General features: G+C 31.8%; 1 protein-coding gene across 1 annotated transcript; it reads left to right on the top strand.

The window, feature by feature from the left end:
- The first annotated feature begins 223 nt into the window (after window positions 1–223).
- Window positions 224–27483, top strand: LOC127722161 (von Willebrand factor A domain-containing protein 7-like). The gene is made up of 21 exons (XM_052229030.1): window positions 224–355; window positions 1303–1548; window positions 3136–3252; window positions 3824–3997; window positions 4677–4749; window positions 6829–6920; window positions 8085–8276; window positions 8518–8736; window positions 10435–10554; window positions 10862–11032; window positions 11533–11651; window positions 13585–13744; window positions 15719–15789; window positions 17201–17354; window positions 20394–20560; window positions 21049–21160; window positions 21963–22158; window positions 23541–23610; window positions 24320–24525; window positions 25503–25629; window positions 26966–27483. The coding sequence occupies exons 2-21, from the start codon at window positions 1314–1316 to the stop codon at window positions 27227–27229; spliced, it is 3039 nt and encodes a 1012-aa protein (XP_052084990.1). The 5' UTR covers window positions 224–355; window positions 1303–1313; the 3' UTR covers window positions 27230–27483.
- Window positions 27484–27597: the final 114 nt, after the last annotated feature.

The raw sequence follows: 27597 nt of genomic DNA, 5'->3' as shown, positions 1-27597 counted from the left end.
ATGTGTCCTATAAGTAAGACGTTAACGCAGACTTATTAATATGGATATCATATATGTTTACAAATACTAATTCGTTGTAACAGATCTTTTAATGACACCAAGGTATTAGATCTTTTGTTAGCAATATAGTATGTATAGTAATATTTAAAAAATTCTGCCAAAAGATGACAATAATTTATTTCAACAAGGTAATTGGGGTGACTTTAATTTATAAACAATTTTTGTATTCATATGTTATTAGGACCTAACTGAAAGAAGAATTAAACAAAACGTAGTAACAATACTAACCAGGAAGTGTCAAGAAATATAAATCAGCCATTGGTAATATGTTTTTGACATGAAATGACTTCTAAATGTAAGTATCTGTTTGTGCTTGCTGTGTCAATGGGTTCCTGTCTAAAAGACCTACATCCAACATTTTCATTAATATATATATGGTTGTATATATATATAAGTGCCTAAGAATGTAACTTTAACACACTAATGAGTGTTATAAAATTAGTTGTTATATTTTATATTATTCACGCAATATTTCGCTAAAAGGTTGTTTAATATATATATATATAATTCAAATATCTAATTTTTTTTTAAATTAATGCTTTACGGGGAAAAAAAACGAAAACAACAATCTATAAATGTCATTCGTTCGAAGCTCTTTTCTCGATTTACATTGATCAGGAACGCTCACGCCAAATATTTGAAAGCCAAGGATATATAAGAACCGAAACAGTTGAAGAGCATTATGACCAAAAAGGAACTAAACTAATAGCCAAATCCATTGATGGTCAACTTTGCATGAGGGAGTTGAAACCATAATTTCTTTATAATTTCGAAATGTATAAACGGACGATTTTAGAAATTGATAACTGGAATTTCTCAACATAATGCAGAGTTAATAGACCACGCAAACCATCAACACCCTACTATCAATAGTTTTAAATATAAACATCAAAAAATTATTTCTATCTTTATCTAAAGTCTAAATTCAAATGAAAATACAATGCTTTGAATCTTAAAAAAAATGTATTCATGTTGGGATCTCTTTAATCGATTTAGATTGTGATTTTCGAGTTTTTGATTCTTGAAAGTTAAGATTGAAACATATGGAAAAAATATAATCGAAGTCACCTCCAAGTCACCAGTTCGGATACAAAAAAAAACGCACTGTCAGAATTTTTAGACAAAGAATAGGAACAGTTGGCAAATGGTAAATAGTGCCGAGATGGAAGACTGAATAGTATGACATAATTTTAATATAATTTCATTGGGGTCTTTGTAAAAATCTTTGAATTCAAATTCTAGAAAACATCATCATGATAATGCCAATAATAAGGGCATTCATATGGATGATGATACTGCAAAACCATCCATCGATAGGATTTCCACCAGATGCCTTAACCGGAAGTGCCTCATATACTAAACACCATGCAGAAATAACACGTGTTGCCATTCGGATTGCTGTTGGTAGATATATAAAGGATAACAACTTGACAGTGATAGATGATACAACCGATGTAATTGACGCAGTGAATACATTCTTCGGAAATGGTTAGTTCGTACGTGTATCATACATGGTTTATCTGTTTCTTCACAAGCGTATTTTGTACTCTGTTAAGGTTCCCCCTTATTTGGTAACATAATTGTATCGGTTGGGATATTTCATCAAAATGCCACACATCATTAAATCTGTTATTGAATATCCTTTTGATAAAGATTTAAACAAAAACAACCCAAAGAGGTTAATAGCTTGTCATATACATTATTTATAACACTGAAGTTTGTTAGATGAACATCTGTAAAGTCTTGGTCACTTCAAGATGACTTTAAATTGCAGTGTAATGTTTTCTCGCGACAAACACACTATACATTCTGCATTTGTTCAATTAGTCGTAAATATAAGATTAAATTAGCTTGCTTATTATATTGGAAAACGAGGACCGATTGTTTTCTGTTTTTTTTTTTTTTTTTTTTTTTTTGGCTTTATAAGATTGCGGGGTTTCATACTCACATGATTTTAAACAGCTCCATTCGCATTTTCTTATATAAAAAGAGACAGAATATACGAAGAGGACAATCAGAAATCACTAGTCGTAGAAAAACAAACAATACCATGGCCAAAGAAACAAAAACGAGGAAAAAACAAGAAACAGTCTACAAAACAAGGCACATACAATAAAAACTGAACAATTCATTTCTGGGGATATCTCTATTCTCTTATCAAATGTTGAACATGCATAACATACGCGGATGTTTTTAATGATTTTTTACATTGCATTTGATTTATACTTCAAACTGCTTTGATGCAGACTCCACTGATATGATGATTCTTATGTAGACAAAATCAAGTATGGCGTCACAAAATATAAGCCTAGTATCTTTGATGATTTTTTTACATACTTCATACAACATTATATCATACCTTATCTAATCTGGTCCTTAACGTTCATTTTCGCATTTCGAAATATTTTTTAAATACAAAATAGTCCAATTGTAGTAATAACTTGAAACTTTGAATTCTTTGATACAATATGATAGTTTTCATTTTTACTTTTTCGTAATCCTTTCATATGTTTATTTTTTGGATAAGTGCGTTTTCTGTAATGATTTTTATTGCATATAAAATAATGCTGTAGTATGATTACCAATCAGACAACTAGTCATCATCATAAAAAAAATGGATGCAGGCAAGTATAGGTAATCGTATGGCACTCAATAATGAGCCGTATTGTATATTTTCTTTTATTTTCGTTTTGTTAATCTGTTGATCAAAAATAAAAAGGAGGAGTGTAGAAATCTTACAAAACACTGTTCTAGCTAATTTATTTACCACATATCCATGTGCCTGTCACAGACAGATATATTGTTCGTGGTTGTCTTCTGTCATATTGTAATGTTTTCTGTTGTTTTTGATCAATTAATGGCAAATGTTTGTTTTGTTCTATCAAATTTGTACAGCTTTGATAGACTAAGATGATTAAGAGCTTGATATATATTGTGGAGACACAAGTCTATTTCAGATGAATGCATGTAGCCTTCAAGATAGCTGTTGGTCATTTTCGTCGTTTTGTTGCTGTTTCATTGAAGTATATCTATCTTTCATTATCATCCCATTACAAATTAAACACATAATTTCAGATTCAGATGGATATGAGAAATTCATTGAAAAGGAAACTGATATAATAGAAAATGTAAAGGATCAGGAAAAGTCGAAAGAAGCTCATATTCACTGCAATTCTGAACAGATTGAATTGGGTAAGACGGTTTATATTAACATGCCTATAGGTATAAAGCTTTTTGAGACATTCACATACAAAATATTTGTTGAATGTATCAAAGTATTAGACGAAATTACTCAATCAACTTCTGACCAAACCTATGTCCTATGATATTACATTGTGTAATTATCATGATGAGCTTGTAATGAATGCCCTAATTTAGTATGCGACTACTTTGAAGTCTTAATCAATTTGTTGGGCCAATATATTGATCATCTTTGATTAATTTTAAAACTATTTATATATGAATGCATTTTCCAATTGGTTATATATCGTCTATGGCATATTTAGTGTGAACAAGTATTTGAAATAAACATAATACTGTAGCATATAGTGTTAAAGAAATGTGTTTTCAGAGAGAGTTTCTTTAATACATCTATAAGCATATGGAATTAGTATACCAGTCAATCCTTAATATATTTCAAGGAGATTTATTCTTTAACCTCCAAAACTGATAAAATGCAGCTTAATGACTTTTCATGTTTAATGACAGTAGATAAATATCGTTTAATTATATCATATCATTATATATTATATGTACTTTTCAGCTCACAACCATGTTATAAAACTGAGAAAACAAATTGAGACGTTTGCACAAAGTACGGAACCAGATCTTTCTTTGATACGCAAAATGATTGGAAAGTGTATTTACACAATACAAGCTTTTTACAGCGGAACTAATTGGGTTGAAATGAATGGGGGGAATATTTACAAAGATTTCGGTAAGCTGCAGTATCAATTACAAAGTGCATTATGGACGCAATATTCCAAACGCCCTAAGTGTCTTCATAAAGTTGCTCAAAATATCTCTTTACAGTAACATTTAAAAAACGCCAAATGATTACGTGCATACGTTAACAAACATTTTTTTAAATTGAAAATGTTTGAGCAAATAAAAATCGAAAGGGTGATACACAGAACATGAGCAAAACCTATAGGTTATTGTGTCTGAGAAAACTGCAATTGCACATAACACTTAATAAAATCATGCACTGGAAGCCCTTGTCTGAATTTTCTGTCACATAGGACGCTTAAACCAAAGCATTCGAAAACTAATGATGTATAAATAAGACTAATGCACATGAAGAGCTACATGAACAAAATTGATTTTGAAAACAGCCATGCGCATGCGGTCAACTTTGGCGTAAAGAGTTGAAACCTTATTTTAATATTAAAAAGATGTTTTTAATATTTTATACGATAGGGTCGTGTGTTTTTGGAAAACTGAATTAAACCCACGAAATGTATAAAAATTCATATATGCATATCGTGATACTGCAGGTTTTTTTTTAACAGCGCATAACAGTTATACAAAGAAGCAAATAAAAGTAATCATTATTCATAAAACTTTATATGATGGCTAATACTAATGTCTTGTTAATATTTCTTTCTGTGTCACAGGTGTTCAAAATAAGGCTTTAATGACTGTTGCGGGCACATCGGTGGACACTTGCCAAGATTGTGACAATTCTGGGTAGGTAGAATGTGGAAGTACTTGTATAATATGCAGGTTGGAGTTAATACGCACTTTAATATCAAAATGATAATAATTCAATTATTGAAATGCATAAGCAATCTACCTGTTGTAACTAGATATAACAAGGAACATACTTGATCTCTGATCGACATACACTAACGTGTATATACTATTATATAGCGGGATTTATATGCATCAGAAATAATGCATGTATTGTAGAAATTGTTTTCCTTGTTCAATCACAAGGTAGCACTCAAGTGTGAGTTCATACGAGTTTGATTGTTTCCATTCCTATGATTGGTTGCAATATTTTAAACGTGCAATTTTATTTAAGAAAATTTGTCATAATTGTATAATTGAAATATACAAGGAAAAGAATTAAAAAGATTCTATAACAATACAATTTAAAATTAATAAAAAAATATGTTTTCCCAAATCTAATAGCAATTACAAAAAAATGAAATGAAATGATATCTACAAATGGCAATCATACTACATCATCTTTTAATATATTTGAAAATAGGAAAACCAACTGAAATAGGAGAAATATATGTCTCCAAAATAACAATCTTCCTCACTCAAATATTCATGAAATACAACTAGTATGTTAAAAACTAATTACATTTTATCTCATTATAAGTACCTTTCAACACGCAGCATAAGGTTACACACAGCTGCAAAACAAGGACGAATGATAGTTCCAGCCTCAGCATAATGCATTGTTAAATGTTAATCGCACGTCGTATTTGCATTGAAGATTAAAAGTAATAACAAAACATAAACTTAAAATGGCAAATACTGCCAATCTAAAAACAAAAAGCAACACAAACATATACACAATACTGCTACAAATACAGCTGTTTGTTTATTTATTTAGCTCACCGAGGCCCGAAGGGCCCCATGTAAGCTTATGCCATCACTTGGCGTCACTCGTCGTCCGTCGTCTGTCGTCGTCGTCGTCTGTCGTCGTCGTCGTCGTGTGTTGTCGTCTGTCGTCGTCTGTCGTCGTAAACTATTTCAAAAATCTTCTCCTCTGAAACTACTGGGCCAAATACCTTCAAACTTTAACTAAATGTTCCTTAGGGTATCTAGTTTATAAATTGTATCCGAAGTATTGATCCATCGACAAACATGGCCGCCATGGCTAAAAATAGAACATAAGGGTCAAATGCAGTTTTTGGCTTATATCTCAAAAACTAAATCTTTTAGAGCAAATGTGACATGGTGTAAAATTGTTTAATTGGTCAAGATCTATCGGCCCTGAAATTTTCAGACGAATCGAACAATCCATTGTTGGGTTGCTGCAACCAAATTGGTAGTTTTAACAAAATTTTGCAGTTTTTTGTTATTATTTTGAATATTATTATAGATATGTAAACTGTAAGCAGCAATAATGTTCAGCAAAGTAAGATCTACAAAAAAGTTAATATGACCAAAACTGTCAATTGACCCCTTAAGGAGTTATTGCCCTTTAAAGACAATTTTACACAATGTTTTCATCAAGTTTGCTAACATTTAAAAATCTTCTCCTCTGAAATACAGGTGAGCGATTCAGGCTCTTGAGAGCCTCTTGTTTAATACTCAGGCTTTCCCATCCATAAGTAAAGATGGACCTAGCCAGATTTGGCTGATTTTAAAAATTTGTGTCAATGAATTTGATCTGTTTATTTGGTTAAGCCTTCCTATTGTATTAATAATAGCGAAACTAACGATTCTTGTGTAGACGAAAATTACCTCCTGTTTACAAAAGTATAAGCCTGCTATCCTAGTAAGACATGTGGTGCAAGTAGTGCAAATAGATTTTTGATTAAAATAAAAACACCGATGAAGTTTTACACAGAAGAACATTTTTCAAAGTTACGCGATAACAAAAACAAAACAAATACAGGAGTGCGAACCTCAATATGCTCAAATACGTAGACATGTTGACAACATTTATATGTATTGAACATTAAACTTTGTCAATTAAATGAAAAAGGAAGAGATATATCAAAATCCCTAAACGCACCTCAAAAAAATTGGAATAGGAACAGGGAGCTTTTAATGATTGTTAAAACCCTTATTTTCTTTTTTAAGGACTAATGATAACTCCTGCGAAAACAATTTGTTGGTGACTGATCTGTTAACTAGTGGATACCAGACAGGACAGGATGTTCAACCTCCATATAGTATGTATATACTACAGACAAAATGAACCAACAACTGTTTTTGTTTACTCTATCACCTAATATATGTCAAAATACGAGTGATATACCAACAAGTGCATTGCATAGTTTTTTTTTCTGAATTCCATACTTTTCAATCGGACGGTGATTTAAAATGATGTTTTATGTCCAAACACAATGTTATATACATGAATGCAATTGCTCTGTTGACAACACAACATTAATAAGTCGGAATATTACAACATCACAAACAAATCAGTTGCGTAATTTAATGGTTTCAACATTTAATATAATTATAGAGTTGAATGCTTCGTTATAAGCCAATCTGCGCTTCATTTTAAATATGAATCAAATCTCGTATTTTTAATCCTATGAAACTACAATTAAAGAATTAATAAAATCAAAATTACAATCTATAATAGTGTATCAGATGTCTGGATTTAACTTCATATAGGACATTCACGCAAACCAATTTTTAATCCAAGAATGTATACACTCACCTATTTTTATCGACCGCGAGAGGGCTTACTAACCATTTAAGGACGTAAAATATACACCCACTAGACATATTGTGTATATTTCAATAATTTAATTATACAACGGAGTTATTAAAGCCAATCCCTGTTAAAACACTACTCTTGTCCAAACAAAAATTCATATGTTGCATTTAGTAAGAGCACGTACGAGTTACTATGAGAACGTTTTGTTATTCAACGGATTGCGATAAGCATAATGTAGAATGAAAAAAAGAATCTCTTTAGTTACTTCTCTCTTGTTCCAAACGATCAATGATGTCAAGTCAGAAACTAAATCAGTGGTTATCTTAAGAACTTTATTTTAGGTTGTTTTGTCCTTTAAGGATTTCGTGTTGATGGCATATACTTGCTTTCTGATTTGATTTCCTGAACATAGGATTCACAATCAGAGCGATTCATAGCTTGCCATATGGTAAAACCAGAGGTTTATTATAATAATCAGTAAAAACCTTGGTGTCTAATGTGGTTTGTATGTGTTATTGGGTGATTTACATACAAAACAGCTCGTTTAAACAAAACGAACTGATAAGAATAAAGACAAATTTTTGTATTGCTATTCATTCGATTAGATTCATTTTCAAATACAAGATGAAGACAATATGTATAGAACATATAGTCCATGTTATTGTAGAAACGAATGACAACTTTAATCAGGGAAAGTGTGGATTTGGAGGCAGTACTGACACAGAAAATGGTTATCGAACTGCAAAAGGTGGAATAAACAAAGATAGATTAGACCCTAAGTACTCACCTCATCACCATCTACATTATGAAGCATTTATTGCTGCACGAAAGGCAACAGAACAATTTCTAGTAGATCAAGGTATGATTTGTGTAACTTAAACATTAATTTATTTGACATTGTCATATTTATAGAACAAACATTGAAAATTAACTTATGCTATGGGCCATATTTACATACCAATTGATTAAGCAACATATATTTGAGCAAAGTCTTATTCAGTTTCTGTTTTAGACAATTTTCGACAAAATAGAATGTACATGTATGATGCATTAAATAACATATCTAATGATCTCATACACAAACAATTATTTTGTTACAGATATAGGTATCATAAACGAGTTGAATGTAGACACATTTGCACAGGTATTTGGTTTGGTTAAGCGATACCAGGCGTCATTTGGCTTTGTGATAGACGACACTGGCTCTATGGGGGACGAAATTGAAGAAGTTCGAAAGGCATGCATAGACATTATAACTAATGTTTATGGTACTCCAAATGCGCCATCCAATTACATTTTAGTTACGTTCAACGACCCAGGTAAGTGTTATAACAATTATGAGAAAAGAAACAATAAGAAATGAATACATGAATCCTGATACAACAGTTAAAGGTAACCTGAATAGTACTTCAGTTATTAGAAACCCAATTTCCAAGTGAACATTCAGTCTGCCGTATTTTTTTCACCTTTGTACACATTTGAATATCATACATTGTTGCAGAGTGAAATAATCATTTTGGTGTTGTTTTGGACAAGGTTATGTATATCAAGGTGTTACTAGTCATGATATCTATTTGCAACTCCCGACCACTAGCTTTCATGGAACGTTTCTAATAGGTGACTAATACAATCTCATGGATGAAGGCAATTAAAACATCGCCAGATAAAGCAGAATAAACCCACACAAACACAAAATACAAGAATACATTTCATTTTCTACAAACCATCTCAAGCGTATTCATTATTCTTTCAAAAGCTGAGGCGATTCAAAGGGGCAATGCAAAAATAGTGATCAGTGCAATAACACAAACAACAATTTGACTAGAAATTTAAAGGCAATTTGTGATAAAGAATACTCATCGGTATATAAAACACTTTTTTCTAAAAGCTAGTCTAAACGTATCTTGGATTGTTTTAGAGGTCGTTATGAACATATCATGGAAATAAGAAGATGTGGTATGAGTGCCAAGGAGACAACTCTCCATCCAAGTCACAATGTGTAAAAAGTAAACAATTATAGGTCAATGGGCTGCCTTAGATTTAGTGTGTGATCTAAAAAGACTTTATTGGTTTAAGTACTTTATTTGTGTTGCTAAATTTGAATTATTCGGTGTAATGTTTTGCGGGTTGATTTTTTCTATCCCTCCATCTTTTTAAAAGTCTTGGGGATGTCATCCTTCCTCGACATATGTTGTTGATGGCATCCTGAAAGTCATGTTCCGTCTGTTAAGAATCCTGTTTAGATCCCTCCATTCTTTAAGCATTTTGATTTAAGTATTATATTCTGGTAAACCAACACAGCACTTACAGTTGGCCTTTAATTGAATTCAATTGCAACTGTACCAATTGAACTAAACCAAAATCCCTTTTTGGCAATTTATTGATTCATAAAAGTTATAATGAGGCCAAACTATCTGAGAACCAAATGTGCATAGATATATTGAAGAGTTTATATTACCAAGAAGGACCAAACATGTTGTTTCAGCGCAAGAAGGAATTGCAACTGTTTTGTAAGTTTTACAACAACAAATTGCAATACAAATTATCTGCTTTAACCGATTTATTTGGCTGATGATACCTTAGAATACTGACTGTCCATCGTCAGAGGTTAGTACCAAGTAGAAGTCATCACATCTAATGTATTGTATAAAAGATATACGAAAAATACAAAAGGGATATGTAAACTCATAAGTTGAAAACAAGCTGACAACGCCATGACAAAAAAAAAAAAAAAAAGAAAAAAAGACCAAATGAAAATTAAAAAAAAAACAACACAAAACACAACAAAGAATATTAAAAATTGAGGATCATGAACCCCACCTAAAAATCGTGTGTGATTTCAGGTGCCCCGGAAAGGTAAACTGATCCTCTTCCACCTGCAATAATTTTAATTTAGTCCCTTTGTCCTTTTTTCTGATTAAATTCTAAATTTATTTTTAAACAATATTAGTATTATAAACGTTATTTCGAAAAGCTTGTTGATAATATTATTTGTTTTCAAATTATGGCATTTGCAGTGAAGCATATTCATCGCCTAACGACCAAAAACGGACTAGAAATGATAAGTGCACTTGGTAATCTGAGTGTAGTTGGAGGCGACGACTGTCCAGAGTATGCAATGAGTGGATTAGAGAAAGGTATAACATTTATATATAATATTTGGATATTGTTTCCATTTTAACATACATTTCGCAGCCATTTATTTTAATAGAATGGCACATTTCCCTCAATTGCATGATATAAAAACTGACATGTTCATAACGACCTCTTAAACATAAAAAAATACGTTCAGACAACATGGACAAGCTTCTGGAAAAAGTGTTATTTTAGGAAACGCTTTTGTTTATGTAAACATTGGTACATTTTATTGATTTCAATATACATGTATTCATTATAAGAAGACGCTTATAACAAAAAAAAATGTAGCTGTTTTGATTTTTAAAGCTATTGACTTATGCCAAGAACAATCCACTATATTCTTCTATACTGATGCTCCAGCAAAAGACGAAGCAGAGAATAAGACTGTTATAGATGCTGCAAAAGAGAAAAATGTTGATCTTCGACTTTTCTTGCAGAATGATATGTGTGATGCCCTTCGAAAGAAAAGAGCTACTGGTAAAACGATTTTATACTTATTTCAAAATAAAATTTTGCATAACCTGTAGAGGAAAAACTTTTTAATGGTCGTATTTTTTCCAATTTACTTATCCTAAACAATCTTACTTATGTAAATCTTAAACAAACAGTTTTTTCGATGGTTTCAATTTGATTCAAACAAATCTTTTGCCTTTTATTCACACCCCTTAAAATACTTTAAAAAAAAACCAAAAACACCTTTCTAGAGTTGATATGCTAATGAGGACAAAAAGGGCAAACTCTGCTAGTCAAGCTCATAGTTTATTTGGAAATATAAGTCATGTTTTTCTGGGATATCTAAAATTATTTAATTTGAAATTATTTACTCTATTCACTTAATAAAAAAATACACACCTACATACATCATGAAAGATGCAGCAAACAGTCATACACTCATACAAAAAATATTGAGTAATGTGGTCTCCTACTATGAATGTGGACTATTACGTGTCATTACAATTACATTTATTTCATTCAAGGTCGAACAAAGCGTGATGTGGGATCAGATGTATATTCTCTAGTGGCAGAAGGAACAGGAGGTGCAGTTTACAGATTTGATACAGCGGAACTGGGTGAAATGATGAAACAGATAAGTGAGGTATGAACAGTTGATGAGGGAAAGTGAGATTGTAATAATGTATTTTACATCTGTTTGCTTTCTTAAATAAAATATAAAAAGATGTGACAAGACTGCTAATGAGACAACTATTCATCCGAGACCAACTGACGTAGATGGTAGTAATTATAGGTCAACTTACGAGATAACCGAAACCTCACTGTAAGCTATAAACAATCCTGACATGTCAAAATTTTAAGCAATCCAAACAAGAAAAACAAACGGCCTTATTTTTTTTTATAAAATAACAAACGATATGCAGTAACAGATTACAACTACTGAATGATATGCTCCTGACTTGGAACAGGCACATACATAATTCTGCGAGGTTAAACATACAATGGTGTAACAGCACAACATAATAACAGACTTTAAAAATCAGTTGAAAAGAGCATGACTCATCAGATTGATATCTAAACATTGTTACACTTTATCACATATACCTTTGCAAAATGAAAATCTAGATAAATTACCTTTTGCTTATACATGTATTTATTTATTGTCTTATTGTGAAGTGTATGCCACCCAGGGGAACCAATCAGTTTAAACTAATTTGCAGTAAAGCAAACAAAGTTTGGAACTGTACATTTTTCTTCTTTTTCTGTTGTGAAAAAAATCTTAGTAGAATGAAGGCTAATTTGTCATCAAGATGTTGTACATCAATACACAAATATCATGGCCTGACATGCTGAATGTTTATTCAGAGAAGGCGATCCACATTGTTTGTACGTTTTATTACTTAAAGATGCAAAGGGAATATGAGGACAAGGACATACGACTTAGGGGAACGCTATTGTAATTCAATTTTGGGATGTACAAATTAAAGCATTCCTGTTTAATGCATTACCTTCAGGATGTCCAATCATACATAAAGATAAGAAATATTTAGGTCAATTTAAGCGAGAAAAATAACAAATAATTCATTAATTGATATTTAAAAAAATTATCATCCCACTTTCTGTTAACAATATAATATAAAAAAAACGTTCTTTTGTATTGAAAGTGATGCGTTGCCTTTAAAAGAACAACTTTCCTCATAACGCAAATTAGATATGCTCAATTACACTGTGTATAAGTAAGATGGATATGAGAACTTTTGTGAACACAAGTCCCATATATAGAGGGTAATAATGTTATTTTTATTGTTCCGCAATATGTAGTTTTCTGTGTAATGCAATGTTATTGTTTTTTGTCGCTCGTCGATAGTTTTTCCTTACCCCTTACGCTTATTCTTCTTTTTCAAGTCAATATACTGATTGTGTGACTAAAATTGTTCATACGAAACAAAAGCACAGAATATAGTGAAACATACTGAATGTCCAGGATATGGCGTAATATTGTGGTATACTCATTAGTAATTGTTGGATACAAGTTACTTTTGGATTTCCTGGGTTAAGATGAACCAGGAATTTAGATTTCAACGAAGTTCAAATTACTCGTTGGATTGTATGCAAACTTTTGCAAAACCTTGAAATCAAGTACATGAAGTATCAACACAAAAATAAATTTTCTTCTATCAACAAAATTGGTATCCACAGTATATATCTTTATTACGTTGAACAGTTCCAATGTTGTTACAGCAAATTGCATTTAATACATTAAAGTTAAATGAGTATATGTTTAAATGTGATAACAAAATCGCAAGAGACATCCATAGAAAAAAAAGCGGATATGTGTATATGTTTTAACACAAGCTGAACGTCTTCACTGTAACGTCAAACCGATATAAAAGTAAGAAGATGTGGTATGATTGCCATTGAGAGAATTATCCACATGAGTTCAAATGAAGTGGCTGTAAGCAATAATGGGCAATCCTACGGCCTTCAACAATCAGTAAAACCCATTACATGAAATTCAAACAATAAACTTTACATTCTGTTTTTTTCTTAATTAATTCTATTTTTTCATGTTTTAGGAGCTTTTTCCATCAGCAACTGCAATTGTGGACATGTTCGAGCTCAAGGAAGATGACGATAATTCTATTTCGTTTCCAGTCGATTCAATGTTAAATAATATTAAAATCACAGTGGTTGGTGCTACTTCTGCTGCTGATGTTGATGTTGAATCTCCATTTGGTAACTTTAACTTCAATGTTTAATATCTAAAAGACAATTTCCCTGAAATACAATTAAGATATCGTTAAATTGTCAACAAGGTAAAAGCCCAGAAAAACTTGCAACACAAACAAAAACAAAGTTGATAAAGGAAGTTGGTTCTCTTGTGTTGGTTTATAGTTGAATGCAGATAAACTTATTTAAGAAAGCTCTGAGTTTGGTGTGATTTATGTACATTGTTTGGTTTCAGGTTACTCCTATCATGAACTATAACCAGTACATGTAGTTGGCGGTTGCTGTGGTCGCTGTACTGGTCAATATATTTGGCAATACCCGTTATCTTTATCATGTATTATCAGTTTTCTGCCCAAAAAATAGTAAAATGATATAATGGGTTTTCCTTTTATTATTACATTATATTATTACATTATATTGACATACCAGGTGCCTTTCTGTACTACAGTGTCCGGACTATATTCTTCTGTATTTTTGGCAATGATTAGCATTATTTTGAAAGGCTTGAATACTTTACTTTATACAATCTCAGAGTCCGTAAAACGGTTCTTATCATAATCCCACATTTAAATTCTTAAAAAAAAAAAAAAAAAAAAAAATATTAATCTAAAATTGAAGATTTGTTTTCAACAAATGGAATACATTATTTTCTTTTTCCAGCTTATAGACTTATAGACTTAAACAATTGCATCAACAGATATTTAACCTAGTGTTTTATTTTATATCTTTAATGCTTTGTATGTTATCATGATTTTCTCTGAACAAAATAGTTCTTCGACTAGATAAGATATATCAGTTCATATAGGAGATTATTATGAAGAATGAAAAGAAGCTAGCATTATCCTTTTACTCGACTTTCCGCTATATGGATGATGTCCTTTCACTAAATAATTCAAATTTTGGTGACTATGAATAACGCACCTATCCCGTCGAACTTGAAATAAAGGATACAACAGATACAGTTAAGTCTGCCTTAGATCTTGACAATGAGGGTAGGTTGAAAACAAAACTGTACGACAAAAGAGATGATTTCAGCTTCCCAATTGTGAACTTTCAATTTCTATGTAGCAACATTCCAGTACATATGGAGTATATATCTCCAAGTTGATACGATATGCCCGGCCTTGCGTTTCCTATCATGATTTCCTTGATAGAGGGTTGCCGCTCACAAGGAAGCTATTAAACCAAAAGTTACATGTGCTGAAGTTAAAATCATCTTTTTTTTCGTACGCCATCACACGTTGGTCGACCGTTTTGGAATATCTGTTTCACAGATGACGACGGATATTTTCCAATAGTCGTTACAATAATCCCGTCCTCCTTTTCTCGAATATGACCTACCGAATAATACTTATCACTGGGTTTGTACTTACATGAGGAACAGGGGTTCCACATTGAGCAGGATCTGCTTACCCTTTTGGAACACCAGAGATCACCCCTAGTTTGTGGTGGGGTTCGTGTTTCTCAGTCTTTAGTTTTCTATGATGTGTTTTGTAATACTGTTGTTTGTCTTTTGGTCTATTTCTTTTATTGCCATGGAGTTATCAGTTCATTTTCGACTTATGAGTTGAAATGTCCCTTTGATATCTTTCGCCTCTCTTTGTCTGATAGTTTCAGTCGGTGAATAATAAAAATCAACGACATAACGTCGTTCGAATACTGCTTCCATTGACATTGATGAAATTCGTTATATAGATCTATAAAGGATCTATGATTCGGTCCTACCTACTAACTTTTTCTAGTCATTGTGGTATACTCAACATACATTTATATATTTTGTCAACGGTATAGGGTACAACACTAAACATGCTATATAAAAATGATGATTGATCGAAAAGAGTCGACTATGAGCTTCAGAAATACTTTTTGATTTTTAATATTTCGAGCAAAAGAATTTTTAAAAAAGTCCCTTTATTTTTCAACAATTCAATATACAATGATATATGCTCATCTGTATAGTTCCCTTTACTACTTTTCTAGGATCTGTACTGATAGATGATAGTACCAGTGTGTATTTTGAAAGCCCAGATGAAGTAGTTGTTACTGTTTCGGTAAATACATTATACATTCTATTATTAGCAAGATAGTTCATGTAAATCTAGTTTTTGTGTAAATTTGTACGTATGAATTAGTTTTCTCTTTAATTATCATTTATCATATTGTGATAGAAATTATAGTATTTAACCAAGCCCGGTCGATCCTTTGATGAATCCGAAATACCGTTATCGCAGGTGCCTGATCATTTACACACTATAACGGACCCAAAACATTCAGAAAATTGCTGTTTATTTATTATGGTGCTGATAGTCTGATACTATAAGTTACATAGTGTGCTAGTGACCTAATACGATATATATGGGTTCAGTAAATTCCATATGGGGTGAGGGCGAAGCTCGAATCCCCATATGGATTTACTGACCCCATATATATCGTATTAAGTCACTAGCAAACTGTAACGAATTTATCTTACCGACTATCTAAATACGTGGTATTTAGACTAGTGGCCTGTCTTCAATATTATGAACCTACTTCCATTGGTCTATATAAAAACAAATGCCAACAATAACAATTTGTTAACTTATAATGTGTTTTATGAATTTATTTTAATCGTTCATCATCAATTTCTTCGCCTGTTGAAACCTTTCAGATTTTTCCTCAACACCGTGTTGTTTTTACAAAGGGACGTAACACCACTACTAACCGTGTCTTGAAATATGCCACGCCTACTAACCCCATATGAAATATACACGGTCTCAACGCGGTTGCTTTTAACCAATCATATTCCTAGAAATGTATAGGAAGTAAGATAAACTATAATATGTTACTCGGAGTAAGCGCTCCGAATCATATATGTACTTCATCATCTAACATCGATTATTAGAAATTTCAAAAAATAAACCATAACTTTGGAACATTTGATTAATCCTGCAATCAAGCCAAAAGTTTGAATATACTACACTTGACCTGTTATCATTTGTGAAAAGACAATGCAAATATGACTTTATAAATCAATTTAGAATACAACTGATATACTAGTTCACATCAGTCATAATCTCAACTGATGAACGATTCAAAAATGTCATTTAAAGTAGCGTTGAGGTTATTACGACGTATTTCTTATACTACATTGAAAAGTCAGTCTATAATCTAGTACGCACAGTCAATCGTTTCATTTAAATTAGACTTATCAGAGGTGCTCGAATAAAAATTGTCATGCCGAATCAATAATGAATTTAAGGATAGGCGCAAATTTAGCATAATACATGTGAATATTATGAAAGTTTTATTTAAATCTTGTCATAGATTAAGTCCAATTGATGTAACGAAATGTATAGGTTCGCCACACTTAGCCAAACGAACAAATGAGTTGATCAGACGGTCGGTTTATACCACTAGTATAAGCAAAATACATTATAAATATATGATAGAAATCAAAATATTTAACAATGGTTTTTTTTTCAGAATCCAACTTCTGGTATATACAGGTTAATAAGAACAGGAAACAACTATTGGAGTGTTAATATAACAGCTCAAACTTCTGTAGATTTTCACTATCTTATAACAGAAGAAGCAGAAGATGGCTACTTATATAGAATATCGGGAAATCCAATCGTAGGTATGTATCGAATGATCAATACCAGTAAGAAGGTTTCACTCTTAGGCACTCATTCTTGTGATAAGATGTAACGAGTTTTTATTAATATAATGTATATGTCTGAAAAATTTTCCTCGTGATAATGAACTCAATGAAATATTTGTCACACATTGATTGACAATAAACATTCGTTAAAAATGTATTTCTTATTCAAGTATGGATCTTCAATGTTATCTTAAATGAAGACCCCCTCAGCATGAATTTGTCAATATTTAAAGATTTTAAAGAGCACTTTGGATATTTCTACGCTTTACTCTACACTTTCCAAAGGTTTCTACGATCGAGTACATTTAACTCTGATTAAATATTTTTTTCAAATAGTACATTTAACTGTTAGAATAAATTTTGAGACATCGCCGATATGTTTTATTTGAATTTATTGCAATAACAGAAATGCACTTCATTTTTGAACTGAATTAGTTGTGGTGTCGGGCCTAATATTACCATGTTGCAATGAAAACTACCACTTCATCGCGGGTAATACAGTAGTTGACCCCTGGAGACAGGCACAATGTCGAGAGTGTAGAAATATCGTATTGCAAAGAGAGTCTGTGGTATAATCGGTGTCTGTAATGGATGTAAGGCTTTTTTTTCTTTTTCAAAGCTTTAATCAGATTGTATACTTTCTAAATGATGTCATCAGGTATGGTCGCTTTTAAGTGACGTTACACTAGCATTATCGGTGGACAGCAAACAATTTTACCTCACAATTACATTTGTACCAATGAATAACTGAGATTAAACGATCCAGACGTTGATAAAAAATAAGGGTTCGGGAATGTAGAAATCGGCTAAAAATTAAAGAAATTTTGTTTAACGCATTGGCGGACTGCACATTGCTATGATGTAAAATGTGCACCATAAAGACATTGACCGTTTGTCTCAAGTATCGTTATTTCGTATATTTATTGTATCAGTTAATTTTTGCTAGATATGGATATGCATATCTATATGAAATAACTTGTACCTTTGTATTGTCATTATCATTTTAAACAAAAAAGTACCCTATCGTTTTATAGTCATTTTACAGCTACCTTTATAAACAAAATTTGCATAATTATTACATATCATAGTATCTGTTGTATTTATAATATTATCACACTCACTTTGAACTTTGGTTCTCCGTAAGTGCATAAATATCGTGTCGATGTAAATAGATAAAAGTGAACATATTTATATTCTTCCAAAACACTCGAGATAACCCCTGGTACTTGGTGGGGTTCGTGTTGCTCAGTCTTTAGTTTTTAATGTTTTGTTTTGTAAAATGATGTTTGTCTTTTCGTCGTTGTTTTTACTTTTTTGGGCCATGGTAATGTCTTGTTGTCTTCAACTTGTGAGTTTGAATATCGCTTTGGTATCTTCTGCGTCTCTTTCAAATAAAAAAATAGTTTAAACCTAGTTTTTTGCTTACGTGATATCAGCTTTGACCTTTAAACCGGTGAAATGATTACAAGAAAAAAAAAACATTGATATATATTCTTTTATGTAAAAGGATACATATATAAGAAAAAAGTAAAATCACAAAAATACTGAACTCCGAGGAAAATTAAAAAGAAAATCCCTAATCAAATGGCAAAATCAAAAAAGCTCAAACACATCAAACAAATTGATAACAACTGTTATATTCCTGACTTGGTACAGGCATTTTCTTATGTAGAAAATGGTGGATTGAACCTGGTTTTATAGCTAGCTAAACCTCTCACTTGTATGACAGTCGCATCAAATTCTATTATATTGACAACGATGCGTGAACAAAACAAACAGACACAATAGGTAAAAGTGTCAAAAATAGGGGTACAGCAGTCAACATTGTGTTATCATCTTAATCACTATAAAAACAAACAAATGTAACAAAGAAGCACAAAAAGGCATACATCAAATTTAACATCCTCATTTTGCTTTATTATTAAACAATTTTATTTATCTATGTAAAATCCACCCATAAAGAATGGAAGGTTTTAAGAACTGGCTAAAAATCGATCATTTGAAATTCGCACAGGTAGACATAAAATTATTTTGTCGTTCAAAGTATGACGGGATACATAAGTAGAGAGTCACGTAAAATGGATATCACAAAAACAGACTTAACAGTAAAAGTAATATTAATAAATAAAATAATTTTGTCGTTCAAAGTATGACGGGATACATAAGTATAGAGTCACGTCAAATGGATATCTGAATAAACAGGCTTAACAGTAAAAGTAATATTAATAAAGACAAATAAAAGAATGCTACAACACGTTATTAAGATGATAAACAACGTCAGTACGCAGAATCTATACTTCAAGACCATGGTGTATTATTTTTGAAGTTGGTACGGAATATTTATCAACAAGGTCTTGGTACCTTCCGATGAACTTTTTTAGAAAAAGGACGAGACGTTCTTTGACATACCCCTGGTTCATCAACTTTCTGCTCAGACACTGGTGACGTTTTACAAAGTTTGAGTAGGAGCTGCAAGCTCTTGAATACCGAATAAGTTGCGAGATGTATATCCCATATGCAGGTGAAGTTGGTATATTGCTACTAAGGTGGGGGAAATTGATAATTTCAAAATTAAAATCGTCTCGTTTGTCATAGATTCTGGTACTGAGATGACTGTGTATGTCAAATTCGAGATATAAGTCTAAAAATGAGGTGGAAGAAGCCGTGTCTGTTGTTTCCTTAATTTCTAGTTCTGGTGGATATATTAATGGAACCCAATCAGAAAAGTTCGGATTGATAATAAAGTAGAAGGTTCAAGGTGTGTAGAATATTAATTGGAGACAAATACGGGTTCCTAGGGAGAATGTTATATGCAGGGAGCATGGTTTCACCCTTTTATAATTTTCCTTGAAAATTGTTTTATTTTATGTATACAAACAAAATGAGGGACACTAGGTCAGCTGCCCTAGACTGCTTCTGGTTTATGTATTCCATATGATTTAAATCAAATGATCTTGTTCGTGTAAACCTAAAAATGGAATAAAAAAATAAAATGAACTTTTAAACGTTTTTCAGGCGAAAGATATACATTATATTTTAATGTTTACAACCTACCTGTTGGTATGGACGCATCAGCCGTGCGTTTGACAACGAATGATTTAGCAACAAGCTATTTAAATCTAACACAGATGGCTGGGGATTTTGGAACCACATATTTCGTTTCAACGACTCTGTCTTCAGATGTAATTATGTACTTTTATGTATATAAAATATTAACTTTTAAATCATGTAGTACAATTATCTATACAAAACATATGATAGAGGATAGAACCTCATAGTATATATAACATAATCTACAGGTAGAGGTCTCGAATGTTTTAATAAACAAGATCAGTGTCCTACAATAAATTAATGCAGAGTTTTTTAAAATTAAACTTGTTTGGATTTGGTAAGAAATACTTTTAAGATTGAATTGATACCGGTTTTTTTTCGAAATTAAGGAAAATGAAAAATAAGAAAAAAATACTTTCCGCTATTTGGGATAAGGCAGATAATTGTTGTTTTATTTGTTGTCACAATCATTTTTTTTCGTCTATTGCATCAAAAGAAGATATAAAAAGGAACTATTAAAATCAAATAAAAACAATTGACCACAAAGTTTGGATTGGTAACTGCGAAAATATTGATATAGTTATCCATTCAAACATAATATCGGTAAGCTATTTTCCAGCTTTACGAGATAAGTATTTATGGAACAGAAAACAGTGGAAATACATGGATGAGGACCTCACCTCATTTGATATCTCCGACCACCGTTAGACTCAAGTTGATTTCAACACCAGGTTTGTATAAGTTTTGAAACAGACAGTGCGCTGCATCAATATATGCAGTACAAATTATGAAAAATAAAAAAAACCTGGTGTAATGCAGTTAGCAATGTATTTACAAATACTTTGATTTCCAAGTTACTGATATTTTGCCGTTCCAGATCAAAATTGATTTGAGATATCTAATTAAGAATGATCAAGTTCATCTTGTTGTCTCCTTTGATACAACGCGCGTCTTTGCATACTCAATTTTAATCCTGGTATATATATCATGAGTTTATTGATAAAACCGATTGGTTGTTGTTTGTTTATCGTCCAGTAACAAATTGTTAATGCAAATTCGTAATAAGCAAAGTTGTTGCAAGGGTTTCATGATGTGCACTGAGCACGGGACGTTCCTGCAAATATACAATATAGAATTTGAATAGCAAAAACTATTTTTGTAAATATACTGATCTAGTATATTTAAGGCAGTGTGAGAACTACTTAAAAATTAAAGGAGGTGTGACATATACATGATTAAACAATATCTTAGTTAAAGTTATAGAAAATATTTTGTTTAAACTACTTTGTACGTTTCAGAAAATATGAGTTTTTATGTTTTTTTTTCATTTAACATGTTTAAGGAATATTACATTATTACAAATTATGTGTACCCGAGTTCTTAACAGCTGTGCAGACATTTCAAAGTATCGTTTACTGCAGTACACTGTTATTTGGGTCTATTGATATGTTGTTTTATTGCATTTATTAGTGTTTCTGTGGTGTTTATAACATATCTTTGACATTGATTGGTTCTTTGTATGGCATTTTTTAGATCTATATGTGAACACTGTTGGTACCGTATCCTACACTGTAGAAAACAAAGGATCAGAGAATGAAACCTTTGTTATGGATGTATCAGATGACAGAGGATTACTGACCGGCCAGACAAGTTTTACACAATTAATAAGTAGCAACGGTTCTACAGAAATAATATTTCAAATACAGGGATCTAGCCTATATAATACAGTGTAAGATTTCTTTTTCTAACTTCTGAGACGAAATTGACCAAGTCCCATTAGTAGCCACTTCCAATTATTCAAAACGAAAGGATACAACTATCTACGAAAATTTCACCTCAGAAGATTTTTCTAGTAGCCTTCGTTTTATTTTTTTTTAAATTTTAATCCTCTAACACGTTTTGTATATTGTTTTTTTTCTAATTATCTTGATTTTGAATGTACCTTATAGATGTTGCTATAGAAACATAAGAGCATGAAATGGGCACTATATTTGTTTTCAAACGTTATTTTAGATATACACTCCTGTTGAGGTTAAATATTGCTGAACCATAACGTTTATACTATTTATAAAGGTGGTTGATTCCCTTAACAAATAGGATAAACCATTTACCAGTTGTATACGGCATACTTACAGTTTTAAAGGGGGAATACAGTATTGTATCTTTTATTCAGAGAAAAAGATGGATCTCGACTAGCGGAGTTGACAAGATCCGGGCTTCTTTTTTCTACCTCCATTTCAAATAAAAAGTCTTTTTGTAACAGAAATATGCGTTAAACCTCCCAAGTTAAATAATTAATTGAATAAATGATGTAAGAATCAATTAATATCGACTAAACATCTTGCTGGGGTTTCCTTGGAATAATTTATTTTGCACAAACCAACTACTTATTCTAATATGACGTTCTTCTTTCGCTTCGGAAACAAAGCCATGTTCTAATTGCAATAGAACATGGGTTGCACGTGGTTGACGTCACAATTGAAAATGCAACGTCAGTTGTATTTTGAACATCGCCGGAGATCAAAATGAAACTTTGCGTTAGTATTGCTCGCTGGGAAATAAAATATCATCATTCTAAAAGTAAGTATACATGTATCTGTTCATTATTTATCGTGAAACATTTGATTTTCTATATTTTGGCTCCATAAAATCAAAAAATCTGCCAATCGAATATGTACTTTAGGTCCGCTTCGAAGCACAAAAGTGCTACATTTTTCCTATAAGAATCGAAATAATTCAATCATACCATGCTCTATGCTCATTTTAACATGGTTAGGCTAACGCTCGGTATAAAGATATTGACAAATACAATGCCTACCCATGTTAAAATGAGCATACAGCATGGCACAAAAGAAATATTTTTCAAGTACGTATTACGAATACATAAAACATAAAAACATGGCTGCAACCATGTACATCCCGCACAGACAAGGCTTTTACTACCGGTCGGACCTAAGTAAAGTTTCTATTCCCCACTCTTTAGGGAAGGAAATCAAAATAGGAATGCTTTTGAAATTACAGGTGAAGATGAATCGGCCATTTCCTTTTTATTGTATTTTTCTATATTCAGATTTAAATACTGACATTGTTTTATTAAAATCTCATTTTCAGGACGTACTCTACTACAGTTCGTAAACACGGATCAGCTAGTATTATTTTGAGGGAAAGTCAAACACTATATGTACGTACTTACCTAATTAGATGATATTGTTGTTGAATCGATTTATTTTTTCAGTTTGCCATCCTCTTGTTGGAGAATATTTGAACTACCTCATGTATCGACGAGATAAAAAATATGTTCCTAATATTCATTACAACAGAGATCTGCTTTATAGTTGTGGTTGACTTTACTACATAGATTCAATTTTAAATTGATCTTTATTCAGAGGAAAAGTAATCTATAAGGTTATCTATTATGACGAACACCACTAAGAATTACTTAGGTATACATCGAACTTGTCTTTTGTTTAGGTTCTTTTTGTTCATATAGCTCTTCACGTGTTTAGGACTTATACATCATCCCGGTGAAGGTAAATCCCCAAAAGCGCTTTGGACGCATACAAATATTAGATTGTAATTTTTAATGTAAGGTGTAGAGGGAAAATAAACAATGTCCAATGATTTACATGAATAGACTAGACTGCAAAAAGAAGTATGCAGTTATTCATAACAATCGTTAAAATCATACAGCAGTTGCTAATAACAATTAAAGATACATTTACATTAATTTTGTATTTTCTGTTTTTGTAAAAGTACATAATTTCGGTGTCATCTTTGGCTGTACGCACATAACCCTAATAATTAAAAGATATTATTAAAACGTTCACATGGTTCATGTTCTAATAAGTTATACTCAAGAATTTTAAATTGTCTATTATATGTCTTCCTAGATTAGTCAAGATATTCCACCATCCTGTTCGGTTCAAGCATTGGTCGAAATATGTGATGACTTGGGTAACACTTCGTGTTCAGCAGTTACATGGGATGCACAGGCAACAATAACATTTGCATCTGAGCTGTCATCTATTGCTGGATCAAAAGGATTGATTTTTGTTACTAGCAGTGTAAATTTATCCCCGATAAATATAAATGTCAGGTAGTAAATTTAGGAAATAAATTATTTTTTGAAACATATTGTACCTCATATGTTTAAACGAATGACGATCCCTATTGTACGATCATTGGATAATGATAAATAATAAATTTCCAAAATAATGAAGTACCCTTTTGATGCGGCCAATACATATTTTTATCAACCCAATGAAAGTTTTTTGACTGAAGACATAGTTGCTATATTTTCATCGGGTCTATAAAACATTATTGACAATATAAATAGCTTCTATTGTTTTGTTTTACATGTAGCATCATATAAGACGAAACAACCTAAACTAACATTTCAATGATGATCACCCAGCATAATAAAGTTTATTTTCATTTGTATTATATTTTGCTGCTTGTTTACATATTGGCTACCCACCAATCCCCTAAGAATGTACACAAACACAGTGATCAAAAATGTGAAATTAAAAAAAACCCAATAGAAACAATTTTGTGTACATTCTTAGTTGCAAGTTGTACCACCGTTTTTTGCACATTTACTATTTAAAATCGAAATACTGCAAACCCTTGCATCCAAAGTGTTGCGCAATTTCAAATTAAGCTCAAACTATTGGTTAGTAAAATATGCTCCAACTAAGGTACAATGACTCTTTCAGTCGGATTATAATATGTTCCTTCATTTACATTATCCCTTTTTATTGAACTGAACAGAAAGCTCGGCTGATATTTTTATTAATGCTTAGTCAAATACAAAGTGATATTGCTTTATAAAGACAGATAAATCACGTTTTATGTACAATTATTTTACAAAACTATGAACCTAAATTCGGAAGTGTAAAATGTAAAAACTAGTTTACCGACGAAATGAAATCATATTCTGTAGTATGGATGGCAATATCATTGAAATATAGGAAACTTGATATTTCTCTTTCACTTTTATCCTACTGCATACTATGATTTTATTCCTATAATCTACTTGTTTTACGTGACACCATTCTATAAATATTCTTACAGTGGAGATTGCTGCACTCCATCAGCATACCTTACAGTAATTGATAAAAGTAGCAACTTTGCCAGATGCCATTTTTATCTCGGTGACATTAAATATGTAGAGAAATCGGAACCAGTGTTGTCAACAGCGGTAAGTGAATGTGTCCTGTAATGTTAACTAGAATTGCACAAATTCTGAGATAAACGTGTATCTTTATAAAAATTTCTTGCTTTATCTAATTTAACTCCCATTCAAACGTAGGGTAAGTATTGCATTTACCATGTTGGTCTGTAAAAAAACCAATGACAAACTACATTTTACAAAACACAACACAGAAAACTAAAGACTGAGCAACAAGAACCTTATTAAAACAAGTTGTGATCTCAGATACTCCTGAAGGGTAGAAAGATCCGGGGGATCCTGCGCCACATGTGGCACCCAATGTGTTGATCATGTAAGTGCAAACCGGTGTTAAGTTTAACTTTGTAGGGCACATTGTTGGAAAAGAGGACGGCAGGCGCTGCTGAATTGTTCTTTCATAAAAATGGAAATTTCACAACAGGGAAGCTAACACTATCTCTTTGTCTTCAAACTTTGTACTAAACCGACCATCATTGTCAATTTCTCGATTTAAGTCAAAATATCGGGCAGAATTAATTGTATCTGTTGTATCCTTTATTTCAAGTCCGATGGGATGAATGCTTTCAAAATAGTTACCAAACTTTGAATTATTCATTGAGAAGACATTATCTTTATAGCGAAAAATGAAGTTAAAGGATAAATCTGGCTTCTTTTTGTGCATCAGAAGAAGCTCTTACATGGAGTCAGCCTCATATGAATAAAAGAACAAGTCGGCAAGGGAACGGCACAGTTAGTTCCCAAGGGAATACCTAATGATTTTTGAAGAATACATTTCCTCAAAACGTAACAAATATGTTACTGTTCTAAGACAAGATTTTTCTATCTACGTTGGCCATTCCTAAATATGAAACAAGGCAGGTCCAATTCTTTCAATTTGTCTTTTAATTTGTGTCGTGTGAACACTTTTACCTGTTGGACGCTATAGTCCTGTTTACCGCCGGTACTCTTAATTTTTTCAAATGTTAAAAGAAAACAAAAATATTCGTCACTCTTTTCTCATAGACTACTGTATAGAATGACTTCAGTTTTTATCAGCAGCTTGATGGTTATGAGTTTTGTGCACTAATTTGGATATGTCTCCTACTTTCTGTTTTCCTAAACTCTGAAATTACGAGTAGGATATGCTTAGCACGACATTGCTCGCATAGGTGCTAGGACAGTATAAATGCAGGTATAATCTTTGACGGCTACATATTTGCATCATTGATATTTGCTCAGTAATAAACATGTAAAAGGATCAATTCTAGTTAGACACTTTTTAATTTCGATAACGCACACGTTTTTTTGAACCCGTATTCAAATCTTTCATTTGTCATATTCACATCATATATAATTTGTATTACAGGAGCAGATTGCTATAGGTGTTATTGCCGGTATTGTTGCAAGTTGTTTATTTGCATTGTTGATAATTGGAATAATTGTATATCGAAAAGCAATTAAACCTACATTAGAGGACAGTAAAATCAACCCGATTAAAGCAAAGGGTAATTCATATCCAGAGAAACAGATGCAAGATGTTTTTGATGATTTTTGCGATGTGTCAAACAGACCGCCAATTGCAACAACATTACAACAACCTTTAGAACTTGAGGATCTCGATCTAGAATAGACTTGGAAAGATTTTACTTTATATCAATTTTGGTTATGACATCTTTGTTTTCATTAAACAAGTTTTTTTTTACTTTAAAATCATACTTTTTCATGTTTTTGGAATTAATCAGTTTGAAAAAAACAAGATATACATTGGTATTTTTTTTGTTTATATAAATTGTGTGACTATCGTGACTTTGAAGAATATATTTTGTTGTTCTTTTTAAGATGAATATTCAAGAATAAACACCTGACATTGTTTTTTTAATTAGATTTAGGTCTATTTTATAATTATTGGAATAACGTATTAATGTAAAGACGAGAGTTAGCTTAAAGTACATATGGTTCGATATTTACTGCCCAGCCCTTATGAGTGACGTAGAAAAG

The sequence above is a fragment of the Mytilus californianus genome, unplaced genomic scaffold (genome assembly GCF_021869535.1).
Source record: "Mytilus californianus isolate M0D057914Y unplaced genomic scaffold, xbMytCali1.0.p SCAF_12, whole genome shotgun sequence".
Taxonomy (NCBI): Eukaryota; Metazoa; Mollusca; class Bivalvia; order Mytilida; family Mytilidae; genus Mytilus; species Mytilus californianus.
This window is presented reverse-complemented; position numbering and strand designations above follow the sequence as displayed.